A 26,367-nucleotide genomic window follows, 5' to 3' on the forward strand; every position below is an offset into this window, starting at 1 on the left:
TTACCTTTTCCTTCCTATACCAACTCCTAAGCGTACAATTGTAATATTATCCATTGTTGATCACCGTCATATTCTTAAGTGTGATATCAAATACTTATTATAAAGTGTGATATATATATATATATATATATTAGTTTAATTTTTCCAATAAATCTTTTAAATTGCAAAACTAACCTACTTCTTGGCTCAGTGAGGTCAGGGGGATTCAAAGAGAGGGGCGTTATATAAGGGTTTATCATCCAGAGTATAACTTGTCATAAAAATATATAAATAAGGGCTTCCCTTGGGCGTCCCAGAAGGGGCACTGACTTAGTGGGATTGCTGAATTGAAGTCACTTAACAGATTGGGGGCTCGAGCCGGGGTTTCTGATTAGATCTATCACTTGTGCAGAGTAATACGGTGTGCTAACTGACAGGATACATAATCCTGTTGGATCACCACGCCGTGTTACACTGTAAAAACACCCCTCAAAGTAACGCTCTAAGGAAACGGTCTGTTTTGCAAAATAAAATACAAACTTCTGTAAGTCAGGAAGGAAATAAATTTCCAGAATGACGACCTTGGTAGATATCAAAATAGCCAGAGAACACCTCTTACATAAGCTATTTGTGAGAGGTGAGTAGCCTCATCAGGACCAGGCGGTCTGGTTGCAGGCAATCGCACCCCAGATCACTGAAACAGGGTCAGACATATGGAGAGATCAGGTTCCATTACATGTGGCCCTGAGTGAACTATATATGGCCCCTAAAGCCAAAGATGAGCACGACAAGATTGTCAGGATAGCGGCATATTTATATTAATATATGGGAGCCATACAGGACAAATGTGCTGAAGGCCAGGATCTGGCAAATAGGCAACTGATGGCATTAGAGAAGGCCCAATCTGACCTGGCCTCTTCCGAGAAGAGGCTGCAGAGGAGCCAGGGGTCAGACAATGATAGTAGGCAGTATATCATTAAAATAAAAGAGGACATGGGGATCCTGCAACAGGAAAGGTCTGACCAGGATAGCAGATTTCTGGCCTTGCAGAAGGAGTACCAAGAAGGTTTGGACTCCCTACTGCAGAGCCAGAAAAAGCTGGAGCAACAACTGGACTTCAATAGGGTATGTGCTGAGCAGGTAGTCACCCTGCAAAGCCACCTAGATAGGGAGAAGGCAGAGAGCAACAAATTATTTCTGAAAGACCTGGACACCCAGGCAGAGTTTGAGGAAGAGCGACAGAAAGCTGGTGCCCTTCAAAGGCAGAGGGGCGGCCTGGCGGCACAGATGCAGGCTCTTAGTCAGGAAAGGGACACCTTAGGCCAGGAAGTCTGCCAATTAAAAGAAAAAAAATGAAGAAAATCACCTGGCCCTCCAGGGGCTGGGTGACCTCCAAAAAGAGCATCAGGACTTGCTAGAGCACACCAGGAGGGTGGGAGATGCTCTGGCAAGAAAGGAACAGGCCAGTAGGGATGGGACTCAGGAGGTAACCCTCCTGCAGCAAAGACTGGCCCAGTATTCCAGGACCAACCAGGAGGCACAGAGAGAGAATGAGGCTCTCTGTCCGCACAAGGATAGGCTCCAGCAACAGGTAGCCATGCAGGAGAGACTGATAGAGTCTAGTAAGGCCTTAACTAAGGAACTGAAAGCGCAGGCTCTTGCATTGCAACAGGGAGCAGGGGCTGACAGAGATGAAGTTCGCTGGGAAAGGGAAACACTTGAGCATAACCTCAGGAGTCCTAGTACCAGAGGCCTTCATCTCTCCCAGTCCCTGGACTCTGCCACCCCCATGTCCCCTGGCGCACATGAGCACAGGGATGGCAGATCCTATCCAGCCAAAAGTATGGGGCCCATAGGCCAGTACCACCCAGGAATGGATGGGCGGGCATCCGGGTATGGGCACCTAAGTACAGTGCAATTTAGTGGGGAACCCCAGGAGAGTAGGCCCACTAAGGGCATCCTGAAAACCTCTGCCCAGTTAGGTCAGTGGGAGGGGGGGGTTACCCATCAAATCCTGGCAGCAAGGAGGAATCTGAAGACTCCTCTGAACGTCACAGGACAAAGGAGACCAGGTCCCCACATTCTGCCAGCCATTCCCAGGCTCGTAGAATCCGGGAAAACCTGGAAGATCAGACAGGCACCACTGGGAGCAGTGCTTCTGAGTCAGAGGATGAATGGACCAGGGTTACCCGAACCAAAAATGCCAATAAGTCAAAAAGGGCCTTGCTTAAGGATCCCTTAAAACAGATTAAGGCAATAAGGAGTGTCCTCACCCCTTATAACAAGAACGCCAAGTATTCGGTTTGGGAACACTTATGGAGCTTTATGAGCAAATGATGGAGACTTTCCATTTGAAAGACAGCAGTAGCTGCATTCAGTATGTAAAATGGACATTCTCCCCAGAATACTCCAGTTTCTTTGCGGGGCTGGTGGACCAAAATCATTCAAGATGGTCCACCTACAGGGCGGCCATTTTGAAACATTTTTCTGTTCACAGAAATCCCAAAGAGGCTCGCAAGTCAGCCTACAATTTGCAATGTGGGGAGGATCAGGCCCCACAAGAATTTGTGCAGGAGTTAAAGCATGCTTTTGCTTAGACTACAAAAAGGGTACACACGGACAATAAAGAATTTGTTAATACGTTTTTCCATGCCTTACCCAAATACATAATGACCCAGCTTGTGAGATTTTCACAAGAAAAGATCTTTAGACTGGGTCATTGAGCAAGCCACCCACATCTATGAGGTGCAGAAACCAGTGGAAAATAAGAATCAGCCCAAAAACCCCAAAACCAACAGCACCCCTGCTGCTGCCAAGGTGGCAGAGGTAAAGGTTTCCCCCGTTTTAGATTTGGAGATGGGGGGGCCCTAAAAACCTGCCTGCACCGAGTAATTCTCAGCCCAGAAGGCTCTCGGGCCAGTCACAGACAGGAAGCCAAGGAATTAGTCCCACAAATGGGTTCCTTCGCTCCCCTGACTATTTAAGTCCCCGCTACAAGGGAAACCGACCCATCCTGGGGTATGTGTGGACTCCTCCAGCCTAAGGGGGGGGGATCCAACCAGGCACCCAACCCAGGGAACTTCCCACCCTAACTTCCCACAGGGGGGCAGGAATTAACCAAACCCTGGGCAGAACTTTTTCCCCCAGGTATCCACCCAATTTCCAGCCCCAAAATCATCCATCCTTCTTTCCCCAATTCCCTGAGCCCAGACAACCTAATCCAGGAGAGGAGAGGCCATGGGTGGAGGGGTACCCAAATCTTCCCAACCCGGGGTACTACCAGAGAAGGGATAGCTACCCTTCCCGGGATCAGCCCAGGGGAGAAAACCGAACCCCGTATCAGCCTGAGCGGGTTTCACAGTTAGAGCGCCAGGTCCAAAATATGGCACGGGATCTGGGTCACATACAGAACCCTCAGATGAGCATGCCACCGGAGAATGCCCCAAACTCTAGGCCTGGTGCTCCAGAACAATGACGGGGGCAGCACCCCTAAAACCCACCGGTTCCCAGGGAGGAGGCACAAGGGGAAGGGGGGTGTAAAGCCTTGAAGGAAGCTTCCTTCCCAACTTGTAAACAGCCCCTGGAAACCCAGGAACCGGAAACAAAATCTCAAACCCCTGAAAGTCTGCCACCCAAGGAGCAGAGAGGAGGTAGGAGAAACAAAGGTCCCAAACAGACCCCTTTTGTGGAGGTGGTACAGGTCTTCCAATTTGAGAGAGAGGGATCCTCAGAGGATCCTGGGAAAAGGATCTTCTCCTTCAAAGATGGGGGGGGGGACTCCTCCCAAGGAAAGATGGGTCCCAAGGGATTCCAACCCCGACTGGGTAGATGTGGGGGATTGAGCTGTAGCCGCCCATCATTCTATCCCAGAACCAACAATACCGAAAACCCCTGGTTCAAACCCATCCTGGCGACTGCCTCCGAAAAGGGGGGGGGGGGCGGCCCAGAACCGGAACCAGGGGAACCCAGAACCGCATCCTTATCCGATTGCCAACTTTTTCTTTCAGATTCCCAAAACTCCCTGCCAAACTCTGCCCAGATCTCTTCTCTCTCAATGTCCAAAACCAGAACAGAAAATTAGCCCACCAGTTCAAAAATGTGCATTATCTGTGCCCCCTTGAGGAGAAGGAGGGAAGATACTATGCCCCGGTACAAGTACAGGGGCAGGGTACAATTTTGGCACTGGTGGACACTGGATCCCAAGCTACTCTTCTGTCCAAAAGGGCCTTTGATTAACTAAATGCAGGAAGGGGGGAGAATTACCGTATTCCTTTAACCTCTCTTCCTGGACAACTTCAGAACTTTGACGGGAATGAAATTCCCATCGAGGGGACTGCAGATTTGGATATCAAAATTGGGTGACACAAGGTGAAACACCCGGTCATAGTAGCGACTCCAGAGGGCACCCATTGTTTACTAGGGAATGACCTCCTGAGAAGGTTGTCACCCCTAATCGATTGCGTAAACCAGGTCCTCTGGACCCAGGCTAGCCGACCAATAAAATTAGAACAGAGCGTCAACCATGTTAAGTTTAAACAGCGCCTGCCACATGGTTGAAAAAAAATCTGACCAAGTAGAATTTCACTTCCAGAACAACCAAATTCCAGACGTGACAGTAATAGCAGTAGGGCAACAGACCGGTGATTGGGGGGGGGGGGATCCTCCATTTCTGAAAATCAACCTTCCTTCCAGTTTAAGGTGGTATTCCACACTGGAAGGAAACACTCTGAAATTCTTTACTAATCCACAATTAGACATTCCCACTCCGATAGTCCAGAAAGATGTGAAATCAGCTCAGAGCCTGGCTGATATTCAGCAAATTGGAGAACAGTTGTTCATCTCTGTTCAGTTAAATGATGGGAAGGACTCTGTTCTCACCCGAGTGTGTGAACAACAGTAAGGGCTTCATCAGCGAAGCCATGTTCCGCCAACTCCCAAAAGATCCAGCCATTCCCACATTCAAACTGATAGACAAATGGGGAATGGACCTGGAAGCACCCAATTCCAAACATATCCTGCCAAGCAGGTGTATGCTCAAAATCTCCATTGGCAACAAGAGCATAGTCCCTAATTGTTGGGTCGTGTGAGACGTCACTGCCGCCTTTTACTTAGGCAGTGGCATTCTCAATCGCTTTGCCATTAGTTTGGTCCTAATAAACTTTAAAGCTTGGTCCCGATTAGCGGATAATCCCATGGGCTTTGATGATCCAGAAAAAGCATTTAGGTCAGCTCAATTGCTACCTTATGCAGTTGAAATTCAGGTTAAAGAGGAAGTCACCATCCCAGAAAGGACCCGACAATTCTCCCTGGAAGTGAAAGTTAAAAGAGGACGGAAATTGAAAAACCCTGATGTTTATATTCATCTAAATGCTTTTCTCCAACAGCAAGGGTTAGGGGTAAACCCCACACCATTAGTCAGTCAACATAGAACATGACACCATTCCAATAGAGGTGGATAACAGCGACTTAAAGAGTATTACTCTAGCAGCAGGCACCATTATTGGAATGGCGGTGGATGACCGACATTTCTCCATTGATTTAGGAAATGAACTGTTAGGACCAATCTCCAAGGACTGTTTTGACAGTGACAGTGATGACAATACAACACCAGACACGATCTTTACCCGGCCCGGGGGGGGGGGGGGGTAGGGGACTTCCTGCCCTAATGGTAAGGAAGATGTGACTTCAGGAGGGATGAGGTGATTTTCCAGGTCCATGAGGGCTGCCTTTACCACCTGAAGCCTCAAGTCCAAATCAGCACTCTGACCAGGGACTTCTCCACCCAGCTGGAGGAGGCCGCTGAGATAGCAAAACCAGAAGTCTTTCCAGGCTTCAGGCAGATGGTTGAAGAGAGTCAACCTAGCTGATGCCTGTGTGACTATGGAACAGAAGCAAAAGTTGAAACAAGTTTTCTTGGATTTCCAAGATCTCTTTGTGGTAGACTCATATGACTGTGGTCGTACCGACATCCACACAACAACAATTACCACGGACCCTGGCATGATTCCAGCGTTTGTGAAGCAATATTGCTTGCCTCTCGCATCCATGGAGTCCCTTACTGAAATAATTAAGAACCTCAAGTCCCGGGGAATAATCCGTCCAGTACACAGCACCTTCAATAATCCGGTGCTGGGAATATTGAAGCCAAACGGCCAGTGGAGACTCTGCGCCGACCTTAGGGAGCTCAACAAACTGGTCCATACTTCCCGATGGCCTCTGCCCTACATTGACCAAGGGCTGGCCCAGATTCAGGGGGCACAGGTATTCACTGCAATAGACCTGACCAATGGATACTGGACCATGCCTGTCATTAGGGAGGACCAATACAAACTGGCTTTTACCTTTGGGGGCCAGCAGTACACATGGACCCGGACTCCCTTCGGATACCTCAACTCCGGCAATGAGTTCAACATTTTCCTATACAAGGCCATGCCCGACCTGGGTTCAAGGGATAACCTGGCTTATGTAGAGGATGTCCTCATCAAAAGTTCATCTGTGGAGGAACACATAGTGGAGATCCGTTATGTTCTGACACAGGCGAGGGCCGCCGGAGTAAAACTTTCCTTTCAGAAAGCACAGTGGTGTAGAACCCGTGTTAATTTCTTGGGGCATGAGATTACTCCTCAGTCTCTGTCCCCAGGAAAAGAAAGTGGAAGCACGTCAGAAACTGAAAGACCCCACAACTCTGCGGGAACTAAGGAGCCTCCTTGGACTGACTAATTACAGTAGAAAGTTCATTGAGGGCTAGGCAGAGATCACCAGACCCCCGATTCATCTCTTGAAGGGGGGGGGGATGGGGTCCAGAACAATCTGAGGCAGTAAGACAGCTCAAAAGAAGACTCTCACAAGCGCCCTGCCTAGCTTACCCTGTCAGAAACAAGGAGTTTTTCTTGGAGACAGGGTTCTCTTATACATGCTTGACTGCAGTATTATATCAAAAGCATGACAAGGTCAATAAAGTAATCTCCTATGCGAGTAAACCTTTATCCTCTGTGGAGGAAAAATTCAACGATTGTGAGAAGGCACTCCTGGCAACGGTGTGGGCATTGAAGAATTACCGCCCGTTTATCCAGGGGGAACACATCATAGTGGAGACTCCACACCAGCCTCTGCAATATCTCCAAAGTGACAGAATCCGGGCCGGAAATGTGAGTAATTCCCGAATTACTTCCACAGGAAAGCCTTGCATTGACAGAATCCAGGAGGTCAGATATGGCCAAAACAAGAAGAGCCCCCTTGCGCAAGCTCTGGCTGACTTGCATGATTGTGCCAGAGAAAACTGTCTCGAGGATGAAAATCTAAAAATCAAGGACAACATGGAGGCATACCTTTATTCCCCACACAAAGTCTTTGAAGAAGACAAGTGTGAGGGAATGCCCACTGTCTATGTGGATGGATGCTTTTAACATGTTGACAACAACGGGGAGAAAGAACTGGTGGCCGGCGTAGGGAATGCATGGGTGAATGAGTCCCCAGAACCCTCCGCTGGATACAGAATTGAAGTAGTCAGTTGGCAGAATTGATGGCTGTGTATCAAGCCATCCTCACTGCTGTCCAACATCAACTCCACGAACTGGTCATAATCACAGATTCGGATTATGTACGGAACGGGTTTGTGGAGCACCTGGTTAATTGGAGAACCAGAGGCATGTTATGTGCTAATAACAAACCCTTGAAACATGGGAAGTTAATTCAAAACATTGATCTGGTCACCTCGAACGGGATGACCATCTACTGGAAAAAGATCAAGGGTCATTCCAAAGTAGAGGGACCAGACAAAACTGGAAATGACTTAGCTGATCAGCTGGCCAAAACCGGGGCCATCCAAAGGAATCTAATAGAGATTGAGGCCCTGTTGGGGGAAATCCAGGTCACTGCTATCACTAGGTCCCAGACAAATGCTCACGATCTTTCAACTGCACAATGGAGTAAGGAGACCCCAGATGCTGATTTGATCACGGCTCAGAAGGGGGATCCAATAATTGGTAAGTTTTACCAACACATTGAGGACCCTGAGAACTTTCCCCTGACGGATACAGATTACATTGGGAAAGAGGACCTTAGAGTGTTGATGAAATGTCCAAAAATGTTCCAAATCCAAGACGGTTTGTTGGTAAGGATATCCCAAACTGGCCATGATCAGTGGGTGGTCCCTACCTCATTCTGAAGCCTGATGTTAAGTCAAGCCCATGATGCGGTCACCGCCGGTCATAGGGGGTTTCACACAACACTTGAGATCTTAAGAGAGGTTGCATACTGGCCACACATGGGGCAGGACCTCGACCAATACTTGAAGGGGTGTCTTGTGTGTGCACAATTTCAGCCAACCTCCCTCACACACCGTGCACCTCTCCAAAAGAGGGGGATGACCCTGCCATGGTCAGATTTGCAAGTCGACTTCAAAGGCCCCGTGATTCGCTCCTCTAGGGGGAATAAGTACATGTTGATGGTGACATGCTTATTTACCAAATGGGTGGAATGTCTCCCAGCCCCAAACTGCAAGGCAGAAACAGCAGCTGCCCTGATGATCAACCACATCTTTTCACGTTTTGGTCTACCCCAAAGGATTGATTCAGACAGGCAGCCATTTTACCAGCGAAGTAATGACTAAGATGTGAGAGCTACTCGGGGTTAAAAGGAAGCTACATATTGCTTACCGGCCAGCTTCTTCTGGTGCAGTGGAGAGATACAACAGAACCATTGTGAGCATCTTAAAAAAGTTTGTGGCAGATTCTGGGCCAAGTTGGGATATCCGATTACCTCTGGTCCTAATGGCCATCAGATCTACCCCTTCATCTGCAACTAAAATGTCACCGTTTGAGCCGATGACTGGATGCAAGATGGTGCTTCCCCAGCATTTGCTCTACAGGACCCAAGAGCAGACACTGATTAATGCCTCCACAACTCATGAGTATATGGAGAATTTAAGGAAACACCTCCAACATGCTTTTGCCTATGCTCAGCGGAATCTAGAAAGATCAGCCGAGAGTATGAAAACGCACTATGATTTGAAAACTACCATGAAAGAATACAATGTGGGAGACCGGGTCTATCTATACAATTTTCAGAGGAACCCGGCCAAACAGCGAAGATGTCTGCCTACATGGAAGGGACCTTTTGAAATTGTAGACAAGATCTCCCCAGTCGCTTACAAGATCCGCATCCCCAAAGGTAGTTTGGCGGAAGGGGAAGACAAGTGGGCCCATATAAATCAGCTAAAGTGTTGCCATCCCAGGCACACTCTGCAGCAACTGGAGGAGTCCTCTGCAATCCTAGAGGGGGCCGCTCCAGAGTAATACAGTTCCAACCCTAAAATATTCCACATATAGCCTATAAAATTCTATGATTCTTGAATGCAAATGTTTCCTGATGTATAAAATGTATATGTCCGCCCCACTATATCAATAGTGGGAGAGAAATGTCTACAAATAGGTATTGCCGCTTTGCTTTGTCATCCTAGGAGAGATGAAACCATGGAGACTGACCAAGGAGGACAACCCGGGGACCGAGAGCAAAGATCCGAGGGGCCCGGGGTTCCGCCCAATACTCCCATCAGGACCGGCAAGGAGAACTGATCGATCGACCTTGATGAAGGAAAAATGCTGAACTGTGCCATCTGCGGAATCGGAAGAAGATGATGCGAACATACCAGCGCGTAGATCAAAACATCCTTTGCACTCGACTCGAAATCAAAGTACAGTTGGGCGGGGGGGGGGCTTGTTGGGTGTCTTGACCCACGTTTGAACTATTATGCTGCAACATTTGGTGCTGTGGGCTTAGAAAATCCAAGATGGCCGAAAAGCCCACATTTGCGCCAGAATCCAGGACAACCGCGCAGTTTGCGCACACCAAAATGGTCACCTGACCTACCACCCACCACCACGAGCGTGATGGGCCAGAAGCGCCATGAGTGAAACGTGGTGCCAAAGGAAAAAACAGCAGTGCCTGTTTTGTTAGCTCACAAAAGCGCTTTGAAATCACCTCTGTTTCTCTGAAAGGCAAGCTAAAAATGCCCATTTAAACATTGCAAGATATTCAAAAATCTCACTGAACACCAGCAGACATTTGGCAGAATGTAGTCTTGTGTGCATTCAAAATCTGGAAAGATGAAGAGCCTAAAGCAATGTTTATAACAAAACTGGCTGAGCTGTGGATGTCAGCAGCTTAACTGAAATTGGATTTGAAACCACCAAAATCGAAATGTTTAAAATGAATGAGTGACCTACTTTTGAGTGTCACATAGGTTGCAACTGTGTAAAGGTCATAGTTTTGAACTTAGAATCAGCGTTCTAGCTGCATGTGTAAAAAATGTAAGTTTGATTTGAATGAAGAAAACTGGGAACAAAAGTGACATTTGGCTGAAGCCTGGCTTGAAGAGATTGAATTCTGCCCGGCAACTACCTCCGACAGGAGTTGAAAGTTGCCCAGCCACTGTATTCGGAGGCCTGGCTGCCTTCTGCTGTTTCCACCAAAAGGAGATTACACGTCTCTGATTGAATCAGGGGAGGAGCACCTGGGAACAGGGAAACAGAACAATGAGCTTTCCTTGGCTCAGGCAAATGTTAAATTAGGGGGGGGGGTCGTAAATGGCTTCCTCTTGGGAGAAACTGGGAGGAGCAGTGCCTCTGTGAGCAACCCAAGTTGGAGGAAGTGGATAAACCAGAAATTCCACCATGTGCTTTGGGAAACCACACCCCTCTGGGCCAGAGCGTAATTTTAAAAAGATGGATAATTCATAGTACGGACTTGTCAAAAGGATATAATTAATATTATTCTTGTGATTTTTCTGTGCACATTTTAAGAGGCGTTAGGACTCTGCGGTATGGTCTGGGGGGTATTAGCGGAAAATAAGGCATTTCTCCGAATGTCTGTATGTTAAAATTCTGACACCATCATCTGATGCCCATATTCCTTGTGCATGTTTGTGTAAATTCTGGAAAAGTTTAGAGGTTGTGTTCTTGATGAAAAGGGCAGAATTCGGTCATAAGTGCACACGACATCTTACAAAGACAGGAATCGGATGGTTTGGTGCTACAGAAAATATGTTAACTGGACATATAACATTAGAAAAATGGTACATAGATAAATATGTATTTGGATCAAAAATAGATGTGTGCAAATTGACAAGGTGAGTGTTCTTTCTGTATGCCATAAAATTGATGCCCGATACACTCCATTCCTTCCCCCAATCAAGGGAGAGAGGAGAGCTTGGCCAATGATAAGTTGTGAGGGGCAGGCTTAGTTATGCCCACGCACACACCCATTCATTTTCAAAACACATAAAAAGATACTGCTTTGGACAGGCAACACACTCACTTTCCATTTTCTTGCGAAGCATTATACCGGACGACTTCAAGATCCAGAACTCAACTCCAGATAGATCCAGAACCAAGCCAGATCTTAAAGCAGAGCGGCCTAACCCAAACAGCTGAACTCTTCTCAGCGGGCCTCAGCATCCAGCAAACCTAACCAAACTATTCAACAGCCGGGCAAGCTGTTTGATTCTGGCCTAGAACCCTGTGCCAGTACCCAGAAAGCAGTGCTGTATCCAGAATCCACTTGATCGAGACCAGCAGAACCAGAGACCCAGACCAGACTGCAGTGCCGCTAGCAGACCCAGACCAGACCGCTGTGAGCAGAACCAGTACCATAAGCCGCCAGAAGTCCAGTCCAACCTGTTGACCAGATCCGTGACGAGGCCCATTCCTTCCAAAATTAGGAGTGAGTATCCTGAGGCCTGTGCAGAACCCATCTCTTAGTTTAAAATAATCTGATACAAAACATTTGAACTTGTCCAGAACTGCATCATTGGAATCGTGTGTTCATTCTGTCATTTCAAAGTTATAAAAGTGTCATTTTTTTTCATTCTGAAGTTAACTTTAATTTCGAGAAACTACCTTCACAAAATCGTCCGTATCTTTGGAACCGCGTGTGTTAGGAACGAGATTTAACTTATTTGAAAGCTAAGATTCTAAGCTTTCCAACCTTATAGTTATTCCGTAATCGCGCTCGACGCATTCGGAAAAATTGCAGCGAATTGAAAAATTAGCTCCTGTCAAAGATAGCCGTCTTTTGCTTGAACTGCTAAAATTTGTTTTCAACCTGCTAATACCTCATCGAGCGTTGCCAGTGTGACTTGAACTAATCTTAAATAGCTATCAACTACCCTGAACCTCCTACAGGGAATTAAAATAATTTTTAGCATATTTTTCCCTTGTTTGCAAATTACATTTAAAGTATTTTGCCTGAGTTTTAAAATCATCTTTGTGGTTTAAGCTTGCTGGGGGGGGGGGGACTGAACTACATTTGATTGTATTCCTGATAACTGTGTGCTCTCCTTTCCATCTTTTTATATTGCATAAGGGGCGGGGGGGAGTGAATTGCCACCAGGGGAAAAGGGAACATATCTCTTGTGAAACCCTATCAGTTTGTTTCTGTACTGCATTCTTTCCATCATTGTTTTTCCTTGAAACCATAAAAGCATTCTCAGTTACCTTTTCCTTCCTATACCAACTCCTAAGTAAGTAAATAAGCATACAATTGTAATATTATCCATTGTTGATCATTCTTAAGTGTGATATCAAATATTAATTTATTATAAAGTGTGATATATATATATATATAGTTTAATTTTTCCAATAAATCTTTTAAATTGCAAAACAAACCTACTTCTTGGCTCAGTGAGGTCAGGGGGATTCAAAGAGAGGGGCGTTATATAAGGGTTTATCATCCAGAGTATAACTTGTCATAAAAATATATAAATAAGGGCTTCCCTTGGGCGTCCCAGACGAGGTACTGACTTAGTGGGATTGCTGAATTGAAGTCACTTAACACAGTAGACCGTGCCCCGGTGGACAAGGCACTGGACTGCCTGACTGGGAGTAAGTGGTTTTCGGTCCTAAACTTGCAGAGTGGCTACTACCAGATCACAATGCATCCAGCGGATCAGGAGAAGACTGCTTTCATTTTTTTTTTCCCTTTGAGTTTGTCAGGATGCCACAGAGGATCTCCAGTGCACCAGCGACTTTCCAACGCCTTATGGAGAAGACCATCGGCGACATAAACCTGCTGGATGATGTCCAATGAAATCATTGTGTTCAGGAAGTACACAACAACAGGAAGCTCATGAAGGTGCTGGATCGCCTGCAAGAGCAAGGGCTAAAGGTCAGCATGGACAAGTGCCAGTTTTGCTGGACAAGTGTCAAGTACATCAGGCAAATTGTCTCCACAGATGGCATCGCCGTGGATCCGGCAAAGACTGATGCCCTCCTCGACCTGGCCAAGACCTCAAGGAGTAACAGAGTTCCCTGGGATTCTGTAATTACTACAGGATGTTCGTCGCAGGATAAAGCAACATCACCCAACCACTTGTGGACCTCCCCAAATGGTACCCCCCCACCTACCCAGAGGAGCTGAAAGGACACGGCCAACTCTGTGGACCATTAATATCATCCACGGGGGCCCTTTGGTGAGCGTTGGAGGCTGACTGGTATCGGCCAGTCCGCCTCCGAGGAGCTCAAGTGGACCCTCACCACAGCACCAGTCCTGGTCTACGCGGATCTACAGTTCCGTTACATCCTTCAGGTGGACACAAGTGACAGGATTGGGAGCTGTTCTCTACCAGGAGACCAATGGTGAGACAAGACTGGTCGCTTTCACCTGCCGAGGTCTGAATGTGACAGAAAGGAATTACCCAATTCCTCTCTGGGAGGCCACTCGCTCAGCCAGATGATACAGCTGGATCCACCCTGTGAAAGGAGTTGTCTTCAGCAGGTGTCAGAGCTATCTGCCAGGCTGCAAGTCAGCAGGAGCAAGACCGAGCCAGGAACATGGATTGCTTGGGAGCCTCAGCTGAGGTGGTACCCGCCATCTACTGCAATATCACCAGTCTGGAGGAATCTGAGCTACCACGTCTGTCCTGAGATTATATCCTTATGTCACTGCTAGCAGATTCTGGCATTGCTCCATTCCTGAAAGCCATGACCACAGTAGCGGATGTGTCGAGAGACGTTCTTCATGACCCAGAGCAAGCTGCAATGCTGGAGTGGAAGACGCTCGTGCAGAAGGGTGGAATCCTATTAAAGTAAAGCAAAGTTGGAGACCAGCTACTACATCACTTGGTTTAGCCACAGAGATTCTGCCAAGCTGTATTGTATGCACTCCACGACTAGCACTTACATCTTGGCAGTGACAGAACCTTGGAGTTTGTCCGCTCAAGGTTTTTCTGTCCCAGACTAGTATTATTGCCAGAACTGTGCCAGGTGTGTTGCCAGGAAGAAAGTGGCTCGTCCTGCAGCATATCTTCACCATCTGCAGAGTTACGGGCCCATGGACCTAGTCTGCATAGACTTCCTCAAGCTGGAGATGGACAGGTGAGGTATGCAGAACATCCTGGTGGTGACAGACCACTTCACTCGGTACGCGCAAGCGTTCCTCACCAAAGATCAGCATGCCATCACAAGTGTTGTGGGAGAAATACTTTGTGCACTATGGCTGGCCGACCAGGATTCAATCCGACCCGAGACCAGACTTTGAATCAACACTCATCAAGCAGATGCTGGAGCTGGTTGGCATTAAGAAGACCCGTACAATGCCAAATCACCCTCAGGGGGAACGCCCAAGTGGACAGTTTTATTTGTACACTCTTGGCCATGCTGGTCAACCTGAGGACAGAGGAGAATAACAGATTGAGTCAACATGTGGTCACCCTGACCCATGCGTACTAATGTACGAAGAATACCACCACTGGGTTTACATCATATTCTTTGATGTTTGGAAGGGACGTCCGCATTCCTGTAGAACTGCATTTTGGAGTGTGCAGACAGAACAGGCAGTGAGAACTACGGCAGCTATGTTAAACAGCTCAGGCCTCAACTGGAGCAATCAGATCAGCTCGCCCAGGCTGCTGCGGAGAAGACGGCAGAAGGGAACAAAGGCTGCTACGACAACAAGGTCAGGTTTCACACTCTTCAACCTGGCAATCATGTGTGGTTTCAACCTGGCAATCATGTGTTGATCCGCATCCTGATAAAGAGGGGAGGCAACAAGGAAAGTGACAAGTGGGAGTCTCAGCCTATCATCATAGACGCATCATCAGCTGGGAGAGCTCCCCATCTACCAACTGCAAGAGGAAGGACAACCAAGGAATATGAAGACCTTGCACCAGAACCATCTGCTCCCAGTTGGGGAGCAGGTTAAGCTGACACCGGAGGTGACAGATGAAGAACCGGCCAAGGGGCTGGTGACGAGGCAGCAACGCTGTGCTGAGAGGCCCGAAGATCCTTCGAAGGCTCAATTCCTGGAAGCTTCTCGGGCTACCGAGGTCGAGAGATCAGAAGGTCAGCCGGAAGCCAGTGAAGGCACCGATGCCGAGGAGATCAATTTTGCGTCTACACAGACCATGGGTTAGATCAGACACTAGTGTGGGTCCCTACACACGCAGATTCAGATCCCACGCATAGGGAACCTGAAACCCATCCTTAGAATTCCTTCTGAGATTTTTCCCGATACTGCTCCAATCGCTCCTGCCATGCTGGACATGGTAGAGTTACCCATTCCTCCACTGGAAGATAGGGTCCCCGACTTGGTGCCGAGCACTCCACCAAGTCCGGGGAAAACATACATGAGGTTCTGGCTGCTCTCCATTGTACCACCAGGAAGAGCAGACCGGTTATGAAATTAACCTATGCTCCACGAGGGGTCTGTATAGGGGGTGCCAACCCCTCCCACCTCAACTGAGTATAGATAACATGAAAGGCAGATGAAATGGTTCTAATATTGCAGAAATCGGGATTATATAATGCCTTCCCTTAAGTGCCAAGGACGAGTATGCTCGTCCTTTTTGCATAGACTTAAATAGCCTGGCACTTAAGGGGTTAAGGTAAAAGGTGCATATGGCACTGCGTTTATTTGTGTTAGGATGACCCAGGAAATGAAGGGTGCTTTAAATATCACACATACCATGAGTGTATAAAGATATATTATGAATAAAGGGATACAAAGTGAGAGATGCTTAAATAAATAGCTCTCTAAGAATAAATGCAGTGTCAGACAAAGATATACTTCAAAATGGATAACAAGTACAAACTGGTTTCCGGGTGTGAGAGACCATGACTCATGCCAAGAGTTTTAATTCAAACACCAGAGGCTGATACATTAGAGATAATCTTTGGCAGCATCTCACAGATAATTGGTTTGTTCGGTTAAAAAAAAAGGGAACTTGGCAGGAAAAGCAGACATGATTAATGGTGAAACCAGATAAAGCAAGGACAACTTGGATACATTTATCTATGTTCTTAATGAGGACGGCACAAAGTGCGTCATGCAAACCATTTTGAGAGACCAGCTGTATTATTTGGCACCATATCATATCTATTTTTCTAACAGTATAAGGCACTAACTGAGCAGGACCTCGAAAATCAGATAAGATTATACATTAATGCGATGAAGGTGTTTTGGCAGAAGTTGAGAACCATCATAAATGGATGTGTTTAGCCAAGTCTAAAATAAGCTTTTGTGCATCAGAGAAAATTGTGGATGCCAGCTATGACTAATGTGGGCTTGGCGTACACCAGAACATATATAAAAGCAGGGGAAAGGCAAAATGTCTGAGTGTCCAGAGCGTGTCTTGTAACTACAGCTAATAAGACTGCCGAGACCTTCCAGGCGCATGAATTTCTCTCATCACTGAGGAATGTTCATAGATGCCTGGTGTTTGATGGAGGATGGGGTTCTAGGCCCTCAATTCAGGTCCAGTGTGAGATTCCAGTCCCTTTCCCTCAGCCTTCCATCCCTAAGAGGCAGGTACCTATGAGTTCAGGGATACTGTGGGAGGTACCTGAGATTCAAGGTACTGGGTGGCAAACGGTGGCATTGACCAGGCCAAAGCTATCGTCATGGCTGAAGATAGTTCAAAGGGTGGGTGGGGGTGGTGAGGAGAAAGCATGTAACCCCGGTTGGCGGATAAAAGAAAGAATACCAGGCACAAGAAACTACGCCAGGGATCCCAAAAATGAAAAAAGAAAATCTGAAACACTGGCGCGAGAGCCGCTCCAGGGATCAAGAAGTAAAAAAAAAAAAAAATTTTTTTAAAAATAAAATTTAAAAATTATATATTCTATATATATATATATATGGTACCCTCATGGGTGTGCGCACAAGGGTCCGTATACTTAGGGAAAGAAAAAAAAAAGACATTGCTGGCACAAGCGGAGCGCCTGGGACAATGGAAAACCCACGCAAGAGAGTTGAGGGCACTCCACTTAGCGCCTGTAGACACCACTGCCTGGGCCCTCTCTCCTAATAGGCAGGGGAGCACCCTAATCACTGCTGCTGCCCCCAGGTGGTCTCATTCCCAGGCACAGTTAACCCAAAGCATGTTTAGGCCTTCTGGGGCTTTTATATAGGAGAAGGGGCCACCCCCTGTCAGGGGGCCCACCTTGTCTCCCTGGGCCACACCTGGCAGACGTGGCCCAGGTTGAGAAGTGATGTGGGGGGCTCCGCACCCTGCCTGCAAGTGCTGGGCTGCATCTGACATATGCAGCCCGGCCCATATAAAGACGTGGGGCCCCCACACACTGTTGCTGCTGCCACCCACTGCCAGAAGAGCCACCAAAGAGCACAGGAAGAAGGGAAAAAAAAAAGAGAGCAGCATGGTCCTTGAGACAGCCCTGGCCAGGTTGTCTTGCAAGTAAGGTCTTTTAAAATAGTTTAGTAGAGTGCACTGTATAGACTTTATTTTTGTTGTGCTCTATTACCAACAACTGCTTAGGAGTAGTTTAAGTTGTATATGGCGTGTTGTGCTCTGCCCCCTTTTTTTTTTTTACAAAAGCCGAAAAAACAACCTGATATACTAGAAAAATATATAAGAAAGCTTTAAACAACGAAAAATAACCATACACCAGCATTCCTTTTGATAGCTTCTCCTTTTGTGCTCCAGTTACTTTAACCTTGCGTTTTCTCCTTAGGGTTATTTGGGGAACCTACCTGCCCTTACCTCTAGACCTTCTCTACCCGTACCTTCTTCCTATCAAGTACACCAGGGTGACCTCGAACCCAGGAGAGAGGGTTTGGAGACAGGTTAGAGGTGGGTCAAGTTATAAGTGAAGAGTGAGCTGTATATTGTGTGCCGGCCTACATCAGTCTCCCTATAAGATGCGTTGGAAGAACACCCTGCTACATATGCACAAAGTATGCTGTGATCTACCCTCCAAACCCATCTTGCAGGAACTGCTTTCCAGAAAGCAAGCAACAGCATGTTGTTGGCTCTTATCCAAGGGGAAATGGCAGCCAGTACACCAGCATGATCCCCTTAGCCATATTGCTTGTGTGCCAGTTGATGTACCGCCTTTGATGCCAAGGCCTCCTGCATCAAGGCTCTAAAAACTGATCCCTAGATCACATCACCTTACCAGAGTGGTGGCTCGATGACTGCAACCTTTTCAAGGGGGTGGGGGGGGGGTTGAGGTTTATTTTCTCCTGATTGGTCATGATCACATTGGATAGAAATAATCTTTGTGGATCAACACTAGTGGACTGAAGAGCACAAGGGAGGTGGTTCTGGCAAAGAAATCTTGGGCTACAGGCAGCCAAGCTAGCCTTACAACAGTCAGGCGGGTGATGGATCCTGGGGAAGAGAACATTGGTTCTGGCAGAGCTAGGTCCAAAAAGGTGTACCTGAACAAGCCTTTCACACTTTTGTTCAGAGCTCTGGAAGATTCAACAGGAACGATCCAGAAGGCTTTCTTTTAGAATCAGATGCCATGGTTCCCAGAGCATTTTGCGAGGGAATAGCCTGAGCATTGGCTATGGTGGTAATTCTGTTTCAGAAAGTGGGATTTGTTGATCAGACCCCACTTCATAATGCTCTAGGACAAAAAGCATAGTGCACACATATCTTGCTGTGATCCCAGCAGCAGAGAAAGTTCAGGAATGCTCTGGTGTCTTTGAACACAACGGCTGGAACACAAAGTTCTAACCTGCAGAGGTGGATTTTTAACTGTCTGCACCTGGTGTTCAAAGTATACTTAAGTACTGTAGCAGCTTGCTGGCAGTTCACATCTAAATAGGAGCCATTTCTAGAATTGAAATGGTGGCTACTGAGATGGCATGGTGGAACTGGTGAGCAGCGAGTCACTCACAGACAGGGCCTGGTGCTTATTTCCTGTCTGAACTGGGTGCACCTATAACAACCATGTTGTGTCCAGCCCATGGAAGCCTCTCTAATGTAATTATGATGCGGTTACAGTCTGCTCCAAAGTCCTCTGCTACAGAGGTGAAGATAGCCTGAAGAGCTTTCCTCTTCTTTCGAGCCCTATCCAACCCTGAGGCTCATTTGTAGTGACCAGCTGGCTGGACAAGACATATTGCAACAGAGACACTGGCATCAAAGATCCTGGGCACTGGAGGTGATGAAACATTCCTGGTAGGGAAGAGCAGAGGAAATGACTCACCTTGACCCAAAGATCCTGGACTGGGTCTCCAGTGACTGCGGAACAATGGGCATAACCCCCCCAGATCTCCCTGCATCTTCAAACCACCTCAATGCAGTTTGGGGAACTTTCCACACTGTCCAAGCTGCTGCAAGAGAACTGCCAAAGTTCTGACCTTGATGCTCAACCACTTCTGCATCTCAATCTGCTGGATGCTGAAACTCCCGTCTTCACACTGAATCTTCTAGCAACCCGGACGCTACACCGCCTGCTCAGTTACCAGCTTCCTTGAGCTAGAAGCAGTGGCCGCAGTATCACAATGCAGTGTTCGTCCAGCTTAAAGACAGTCTCCACGTTAGAGGCTTTCAAGACTTCCAGTGGCGCTGACCTGACATCACCTGCAGTTTCCCCAGCATCCGTGACCCGGAAACCATTGCTCCTGCTGAACCGCACCTAGCCAATCCTGCTTTTCAACTCGTCAACGGGTGAGCACCGAAAACCACCACACTCAAGTTTTATTTATTTTAATTGTTTAAAGCGCAGATGTAGCTTGAGAGCAGCTGAGCGCTGTGGTTAACCAGAGCTTTGATCTCATGTCTGAACAATAGTGCAGCAGTGCCCGGGCGTATTACCCATGTAACTGCCTGCACTGGAGGCAAACAATAGACCCTGAAAACAGTGCCAGGGCCTGTTGCACATGCAACTGCCTGCACTGGGGTCAAATAAATCCACAGAACAATGTCCACTCAGCCCGACCCTACGACACATTGCACATGTGCCATATACAATAGTGCACATCGTCAAGGTATTCCATACATACACAGAATGTGCTCTGCTGCTGTGCTTTTACACACAAAAAATAAAAATAAAGTACCGTTGGAAGAATGCAGCACAGAAAAGCGCTCCCTTCCATCGACATTGGTGCTCAGTGGGGCGGGGCCTTGCAACACACCGAATGGGGCCCACTGCCAGCCCCTCTATATATGATCTACTACCCACACAAACATGCATTTAACACACACATACAGAGCAAGAAGCTCATCAAGCCATGCCTTTTTCTTTGCATTCTTGGACTTGTGGGTATATTGTGAAAAAGTAGCCAATAGGTACCAGCAGACTGGCCTGGTCATGGGTGACCTCAGATTACCCATGTAAAAGGAAACGTCACCCACGCTGGTGCATCACTGGTACCCTATTTAAGTGAAAAGCGCCCCCGGTGCCGGGGCCAGCAAAATGGGGGAGCTTATCTCTTACATCGTGAGCCACGGCTCCCGCCACACCAGCATGGCTGAACCTTTGAAAAACTCTATGGGCTGAGCCAGCAGCAACGCCCTATTTAAGTGACAAGATCCAGCCGGGGGAGGGGGGGGGGGCGGGTCTAGTAGAGATTTTCTATTTATTGATATGTATAGGGCCCCATTCCGGCAAAACCGGAAAGCTGGTCACCCCAGCACAGAAGAAGTGATAGAAAAGTTTAGTGGCTTGGAGGGAGAGAAGAGGGCGGAAGAAACATTAAATAGATGGAAATGGCAGATACAAGCTGTGTACATTTAAATCGGGTGCCAGGGTTGCCAGAAATGGAAACCCACATATAGCCCAACTTGGCCCCCCAAATGTAGCCCATTTTTTTAAATATTTTTTTTAATTAAAATGATATGGTTCAAATTTTAAACCTTTCATCTTTTATACATTCCAAAACAGAAAGAAGGCCCCACTGCGCACCAATGTCGATGGAAGGGAGCGCTTTTCTGTGCTGCTTTCTTCCACCAGTACTTTATTTTTTATTTTGTGTAAAAGCACAGCAGCAGAGCACATGTAGCCCAATTGCATGCTTTGCTTCTCGTCAGCATCACTATTGCATCGTGTCAGGCAATTACACTACCTTGTGTGTGTAAATATGGAAAGTACATTTTCAAATCCAATAACGGCCTATTTTATGACGGCATTGCACTTGGTACTTCAAGATAAGCAATATAAAGCAACAGCCACAAATCTTGTATGGCGCCATTTTTCTTTGGGATTTTTGTCAAGCGTACATTGAACGGAATGCAGATTAATGTTAGCCTCATCATTCATCCTTTGATTCTTGAACTTCTTTTCAAGTCTTAGGCACACAAGTTGCAAAATTATTAAATTCCGTTCCGCCAGCTGCAAAATCTATCCGAGTTTGTTCTGCTTCGCACCAATCTGCCCTTCCCCCACTCCCACATATAGAGAGCGGCGCACGTTTCTCCTGCCGCCGAGATAACCTACTACAAATTGTAACAAAAAGTGCACAAATCTTGGGTGCCACTGCGCAAACCTAACTCAGATCAAAAAGTGTGTGCAATGTTTCTTGTGCCGGAACTAGTACAGGACTGAAGAAAAAGGAAGAAAGGCCCCTGTGAAGTTTCCCGTGTCGCGCGAAACTAGCATGGATCTGGAAAACTGCACAACGTTTCTTGTGTCGCTGCATAAACTTAGCACAGAACAAAACCCTGCACAAAGTTTCTCGTGTCGAAACGAAACACCACACTCCGGGCGAGGGTTCAGTAGCATTCCAACCGTAATGCCGATTTCACGGAACTGACAGAAGCAGAATCCAGTGCGAATTCTCCACTTTTCGCTTTGCAGGCAGAAATTTCGCCCACCCCCACACACCTGCAGCTTGTCATGTTTGTATTGCTGCAATTATGATCCATATTAAGAAATGTTCAGTTGCCCCAAGGGTGTTGGGAGGGGGGGGGGGTTGTGCCTGGAAATAAAGGGCAATGGGTAATTTTGTTTCTATAGTGGTGGAGCTGCGTTGGGGGCTTTTAGTAGCAAAATCCCCCATCAGCTCTCATTAACCAAACATGAATGCTAACTTGGGAAGGCTCGCTTGTCGTCCACAATTACCAAAGAGCTGCACTTTCAAATGAACAGAGATGTGATGGCATTTGCATTAATGCTAGGATTCGACGAGTGGTGTTTTGAAACAGTGTCTTCCTAATGATTGCAAGAGTACATTTGTAAAGCGCTTCTACACAAGGGAAGTGCTTCAAAGCAGGAAGAGAACAGGGGATACAAGTAGTCATTCTTAGACCTTGAAGACTCCGAATGAACTAACAATTACTAGCATACTAAGCCAGAGGCATTTCTACTGGTATAGGTGCGTGACAATGAGTGTGGAGAGAAGGACATACAGGAGCAAAAGGTTGGTCTCTGTGCCTATGCACGAGTGCACAACCAAGATAGGGAGGGGAGACAGAGGGAGGACATACATGCCTGCCAGGCACAGTACATTCAAGGTCATGCAAGTCCATAGACAGGGTGGCGAGGGAGGGGGACAAGTGCGCCCAGTCCAGAAGGCGCCTGGGTTGTCTTGGAGGGGAGTGGGGGCTGAAGAGACCCCAGCAGAGCCAAACCCTGGGCAGTCCATGCCTTCTGCTGGCCGACTTACCCTACTTTGAGTGATCACCTAAGCTGTGAAGAGTAGCTCAAATCAGCCCCAAATTGCGCAAACCGCACACGCTCGTTTTTTTTTTTAAATCCTGTAGGGGATTGGGGCAGTGGAACATTTTATTTCGCGAGGGGGGGGGGGGGGGGGCGAGCGGACAGTGGTAGATGCTGGACTGGAAAAAATTCACACGGGGCATCCTGATATCTGTAAACAGTGACTGCCTCCCCCCACAATATACAGTGGCAGACTAATCATGAACTCCCATCAGAAGATACATCGAAGCCAATGTCGGCGACATACACAGCATGCGCTGTGGGGACCCGTGTACAACCCTGCAATAGAGTGGCTCGGATATTAAAAACAAACAACACAGGATGACTAAGGTGAATACAATCTCATGTCAAACATATAGATTTAAACACTAAAGTAGCGCACGCTGGGGGCCCACCACCAGCTTTTATTTCATGTAAGGCATGTAGCTCACTGTTGGGCCGTAAAACATGCCATCGTGTCCAGCAGCCTCTGCCACAGCACACAACGCGGGCTGGGGCAGGAAAAAAGAATTGGTCATATCAACTGCAGGAATACCAAACAGCTGGGCCATACAACACGCACCTTTCCACTACCAGATCTCGTACTTGCTCCACGGAAGGCCAACGCGATCCATTCTAGAGCACACTGCTGTAGAAAAAAACGCCCATGAAAAGTCATTCGTTCCCATCGCCACTCGAGCACCAACCAACCATTGGGAGTCGGTCGAGCACCGGCATTCTGTGCCTCACATCAAGAGGCAGGGCCATCCTAGCTCTCCCGGACTTCAGAGCTAGCCACCACAGCGCAACCACATACAGAAGTGGAGCTGCCCCAGCTCACCCAGACTGTCTACGCCCACACAGAAGCCCAGGCTAAACAGAGGCCCAGACACCCCAACTCAGACTGCAGCACAAGCCCAGACACCAGAGACCCCAGAACTCCACGACTACCCACACAAAGCCAGACCCTCTAGCTCTCCCTGACTTCACAAGCAGAGCTAGCCACCTCAGCTCAAGCACATACAGAAGCGGAGCTGCCCCAGCTCTCCCAGACTACACCCACACAGAAGCCCAGCACGTCCAGGCTACTCAGAGGCCCAGCCACCCTAACTCAAGACTACACCACAAGTCCAGCCACCCTAAGCCTCAACACTAGAGACCCCAGAACTCAACGACTACCCACACAAAGCCAAACCCTCTAGTTCTCCCAGACTACGCCTCGAGTCTTAGTCACCGCAGACCACACCAGAACACCCAGCCATTTCATAGCCCTCAGATCGCAGCCAGTGGCCATTACAGGGGTGGGCTGGTCTATACATAGGGACCTCTACAAATGTCCTGCTAGGCCTCTGCACCCTGGGCCTCTTGTCTGGCAACCCATTTTATTTTCCACATATTATCAAAGGAAAAGGGTTGGGCTTACTGAGAATATGTACTGTGGGAACCACTTTGAAAACATTGTCCAGTGTCTCTCTTGGTTACCAGTCCACCCCTGGTGGCCAAGCTAACCAATACAACCAGAGGAGCGCGACGAGATGCCATGGTTTAGTGTCACAGCCCCGGGTTTTCACACCATCCCCGTCACACCACCCCTCTCCATCCCCCCACCCGCTCGACATTTCTGGATTATTATTCACATTTTAAAGCTATATCCTTATCGATCATTTCTCTGATATAGGGTGACTGTACATCACGTAATGTATCTGCAGGGAGCGCCCTGTGTAAGGGAGAGGTAGAGTAAACGGAGCTTGTTGCATTGCTACCAGAAAATAAACGAGCAGTAGAGAACGTGCAGAAGTAATATGCCGGAAAAGAAAGAGGAGGCAATAGGAGGTGAATGAAAAGGGAGCTTGGTGCAAATAAGGACCAGCCAAAATATTAGAAAAGGTACGTACTCGTCACTCACCAAAGTTTTAGGATTGCCAGAAAAATCGCTGCCTCCCCCACTTCCCCCTTGCCGGAGGCTAGCAGCACTCGCCGATCTGCCGTGTTATAAGATGCAGCCAGGACACACCCTCGCTACTGAGGCGCTCCGTTTATTTATTTCGCCTAATTTTCAACATGGACCGTGAGAGGTCTCAGACCCTACTCGATATTAGTGCCATTATACAACATTAAAAAAACGAGGTGGGGAGGATGAAATGCGATATCGGTAACACTAGTGTGATTTTTGCCCTCGGCAGATTTGGTCCTTAACTTATGGAAGAGTGTGCTCTGCTCATTACCTGGCCTCCCAGAGACCCATTGGATGTCCAACGCCAGAAGGACGCAGAGCCAGACCGACATCTCAAAATCCCTGAACCGCTTCCTCTTGCCTCCGAGAGACTTCCTATTGCTAAGATACCTAATGAGCATCAGCTGCACCCGGCCGCGGGAGAGGCCCAGGTGCCCCGCCCACTGGGAGGGGCCTGAGGGGGAGGGGCGCTCTCAACTCACCTCTGCCACGCGCGCGCATCTCCCAGAGCGAAGTGTGAGGTCACGGCGTGTGTGTGGGTGGGCGGGTAAAAAGACAGCCTGACATACTATGCCGATGCTGTAAGAAAGGAGCAACTGCCCTCGATACCGGAAATTACAATTTAGCATGGATTCTAAATGTATAATGTGCTTTGTGGATATTATTCTAATTTAAAGCTGCATTTTAATTCTGCCTGCCAGGATAATTCATTTATCACACCTATTGCGATGGGGCCGGGGTACACATTTTAGACAATTTACCTCGTGAAGGACCACATATCATACCTGTCTAACTCTAAGGAGGAATGCAGGAATTAATGAAAAGGAGACCCCCCCACCCCAAGTACACGGGAGGAGAAAAGAGGGGAGTGAACACAGCCAGTCGCTGTGCGTATTGCTTTTAGGGTATGAGTACAACTAGCGCTGGAAATAGAACACCATGGAGAACGGTGTAACGGAGGATAGCACAGGGGCAATGTGCTGGCCTTAAACGAAAGCCAACCGAGGTTCGAATCGCGGACCCACGCTTAATAACCGAACTCCGGTGTACGGTGTTAAGCTCGTTATAAAAAAACAATTAAATAAAAAAATACTGGGGCACCCACCCTTCTATCGGGGGTGGGAGATCAGTCTTGGTGTTGGGAGTGGGGCTGAGGGAACGGAATGGTGTGGTTAAAGTATTAAGCTGTTTTGTAGAAATTACTTGCAATGTACACAAATAGCATAATAAACCAATCTGACAACATAGATCAGTTACTGTAATGCGTTCAGAAAAAAATAGTATGACTCTGCTTTTTATTTTCTAAATCCCGAATTAAATCCTATAAGCACCAGCATGCAAGGTAATGTGACACCCAAAACAAATATGCACTCGGTTTTACAACTGTACTATCAAGACTTAAAAACGCTGAGTGAAAGAAATGGCACCAGCTACCTGCTCATAGTCATTGTTCCACACAGCATGCAGCTTGCAATACACCCCTCCCATTAACACTTCTGCTATAATTGCCAGACACCATTCACTCCCTTTACCCACTCACTGCTACATCAT

At 47.6% G+C, this 26,367-nt stretch overlaps 1 protein-coding gene across 1 annotated transcript in view; it reads right to left on the reverse strand.

Moving 5' to 3' along the window:
• The window catches only part of LOC138493322 (zona pellucida sperm-binding protein 3-like), a 164,027-nt gene extending 138,786 nt beyond the window's left edge, over positions 1–25,241 (reverse strand). Inside the window, exon 1 of the mRNA XM_069620398.1 lies at positions 25,088–25,241. Within this exon, the coding sequence (XP_069476499.1) occupies positions 25,088–25,217 (130 nt within the window). The 5' untranslated portion in view covers positions 25,218–25,241. The remainder of the gene's footprint in view (positions 1–25,087) is intronic.
• Positions 25,242–26,367: the final 1,126 nt, after the last annotated feature.

Source organism: Ambystoma mexicanum, chromosome 10 (genome assembly GCF_040938575.1).
Source record: "Ambystoma mexicanum isolate Mex_15411 chromosome 10, UKY_AmexF1_1, whole genome shotgun sequence".
Taxonomy (NCBI): domain Eukaryota; kingdom Metazoa; phylum Chordata; class Amphibia; order Caudata; family Ambystomatidae; genus Ambystoma; species Ambystoma mexicanum.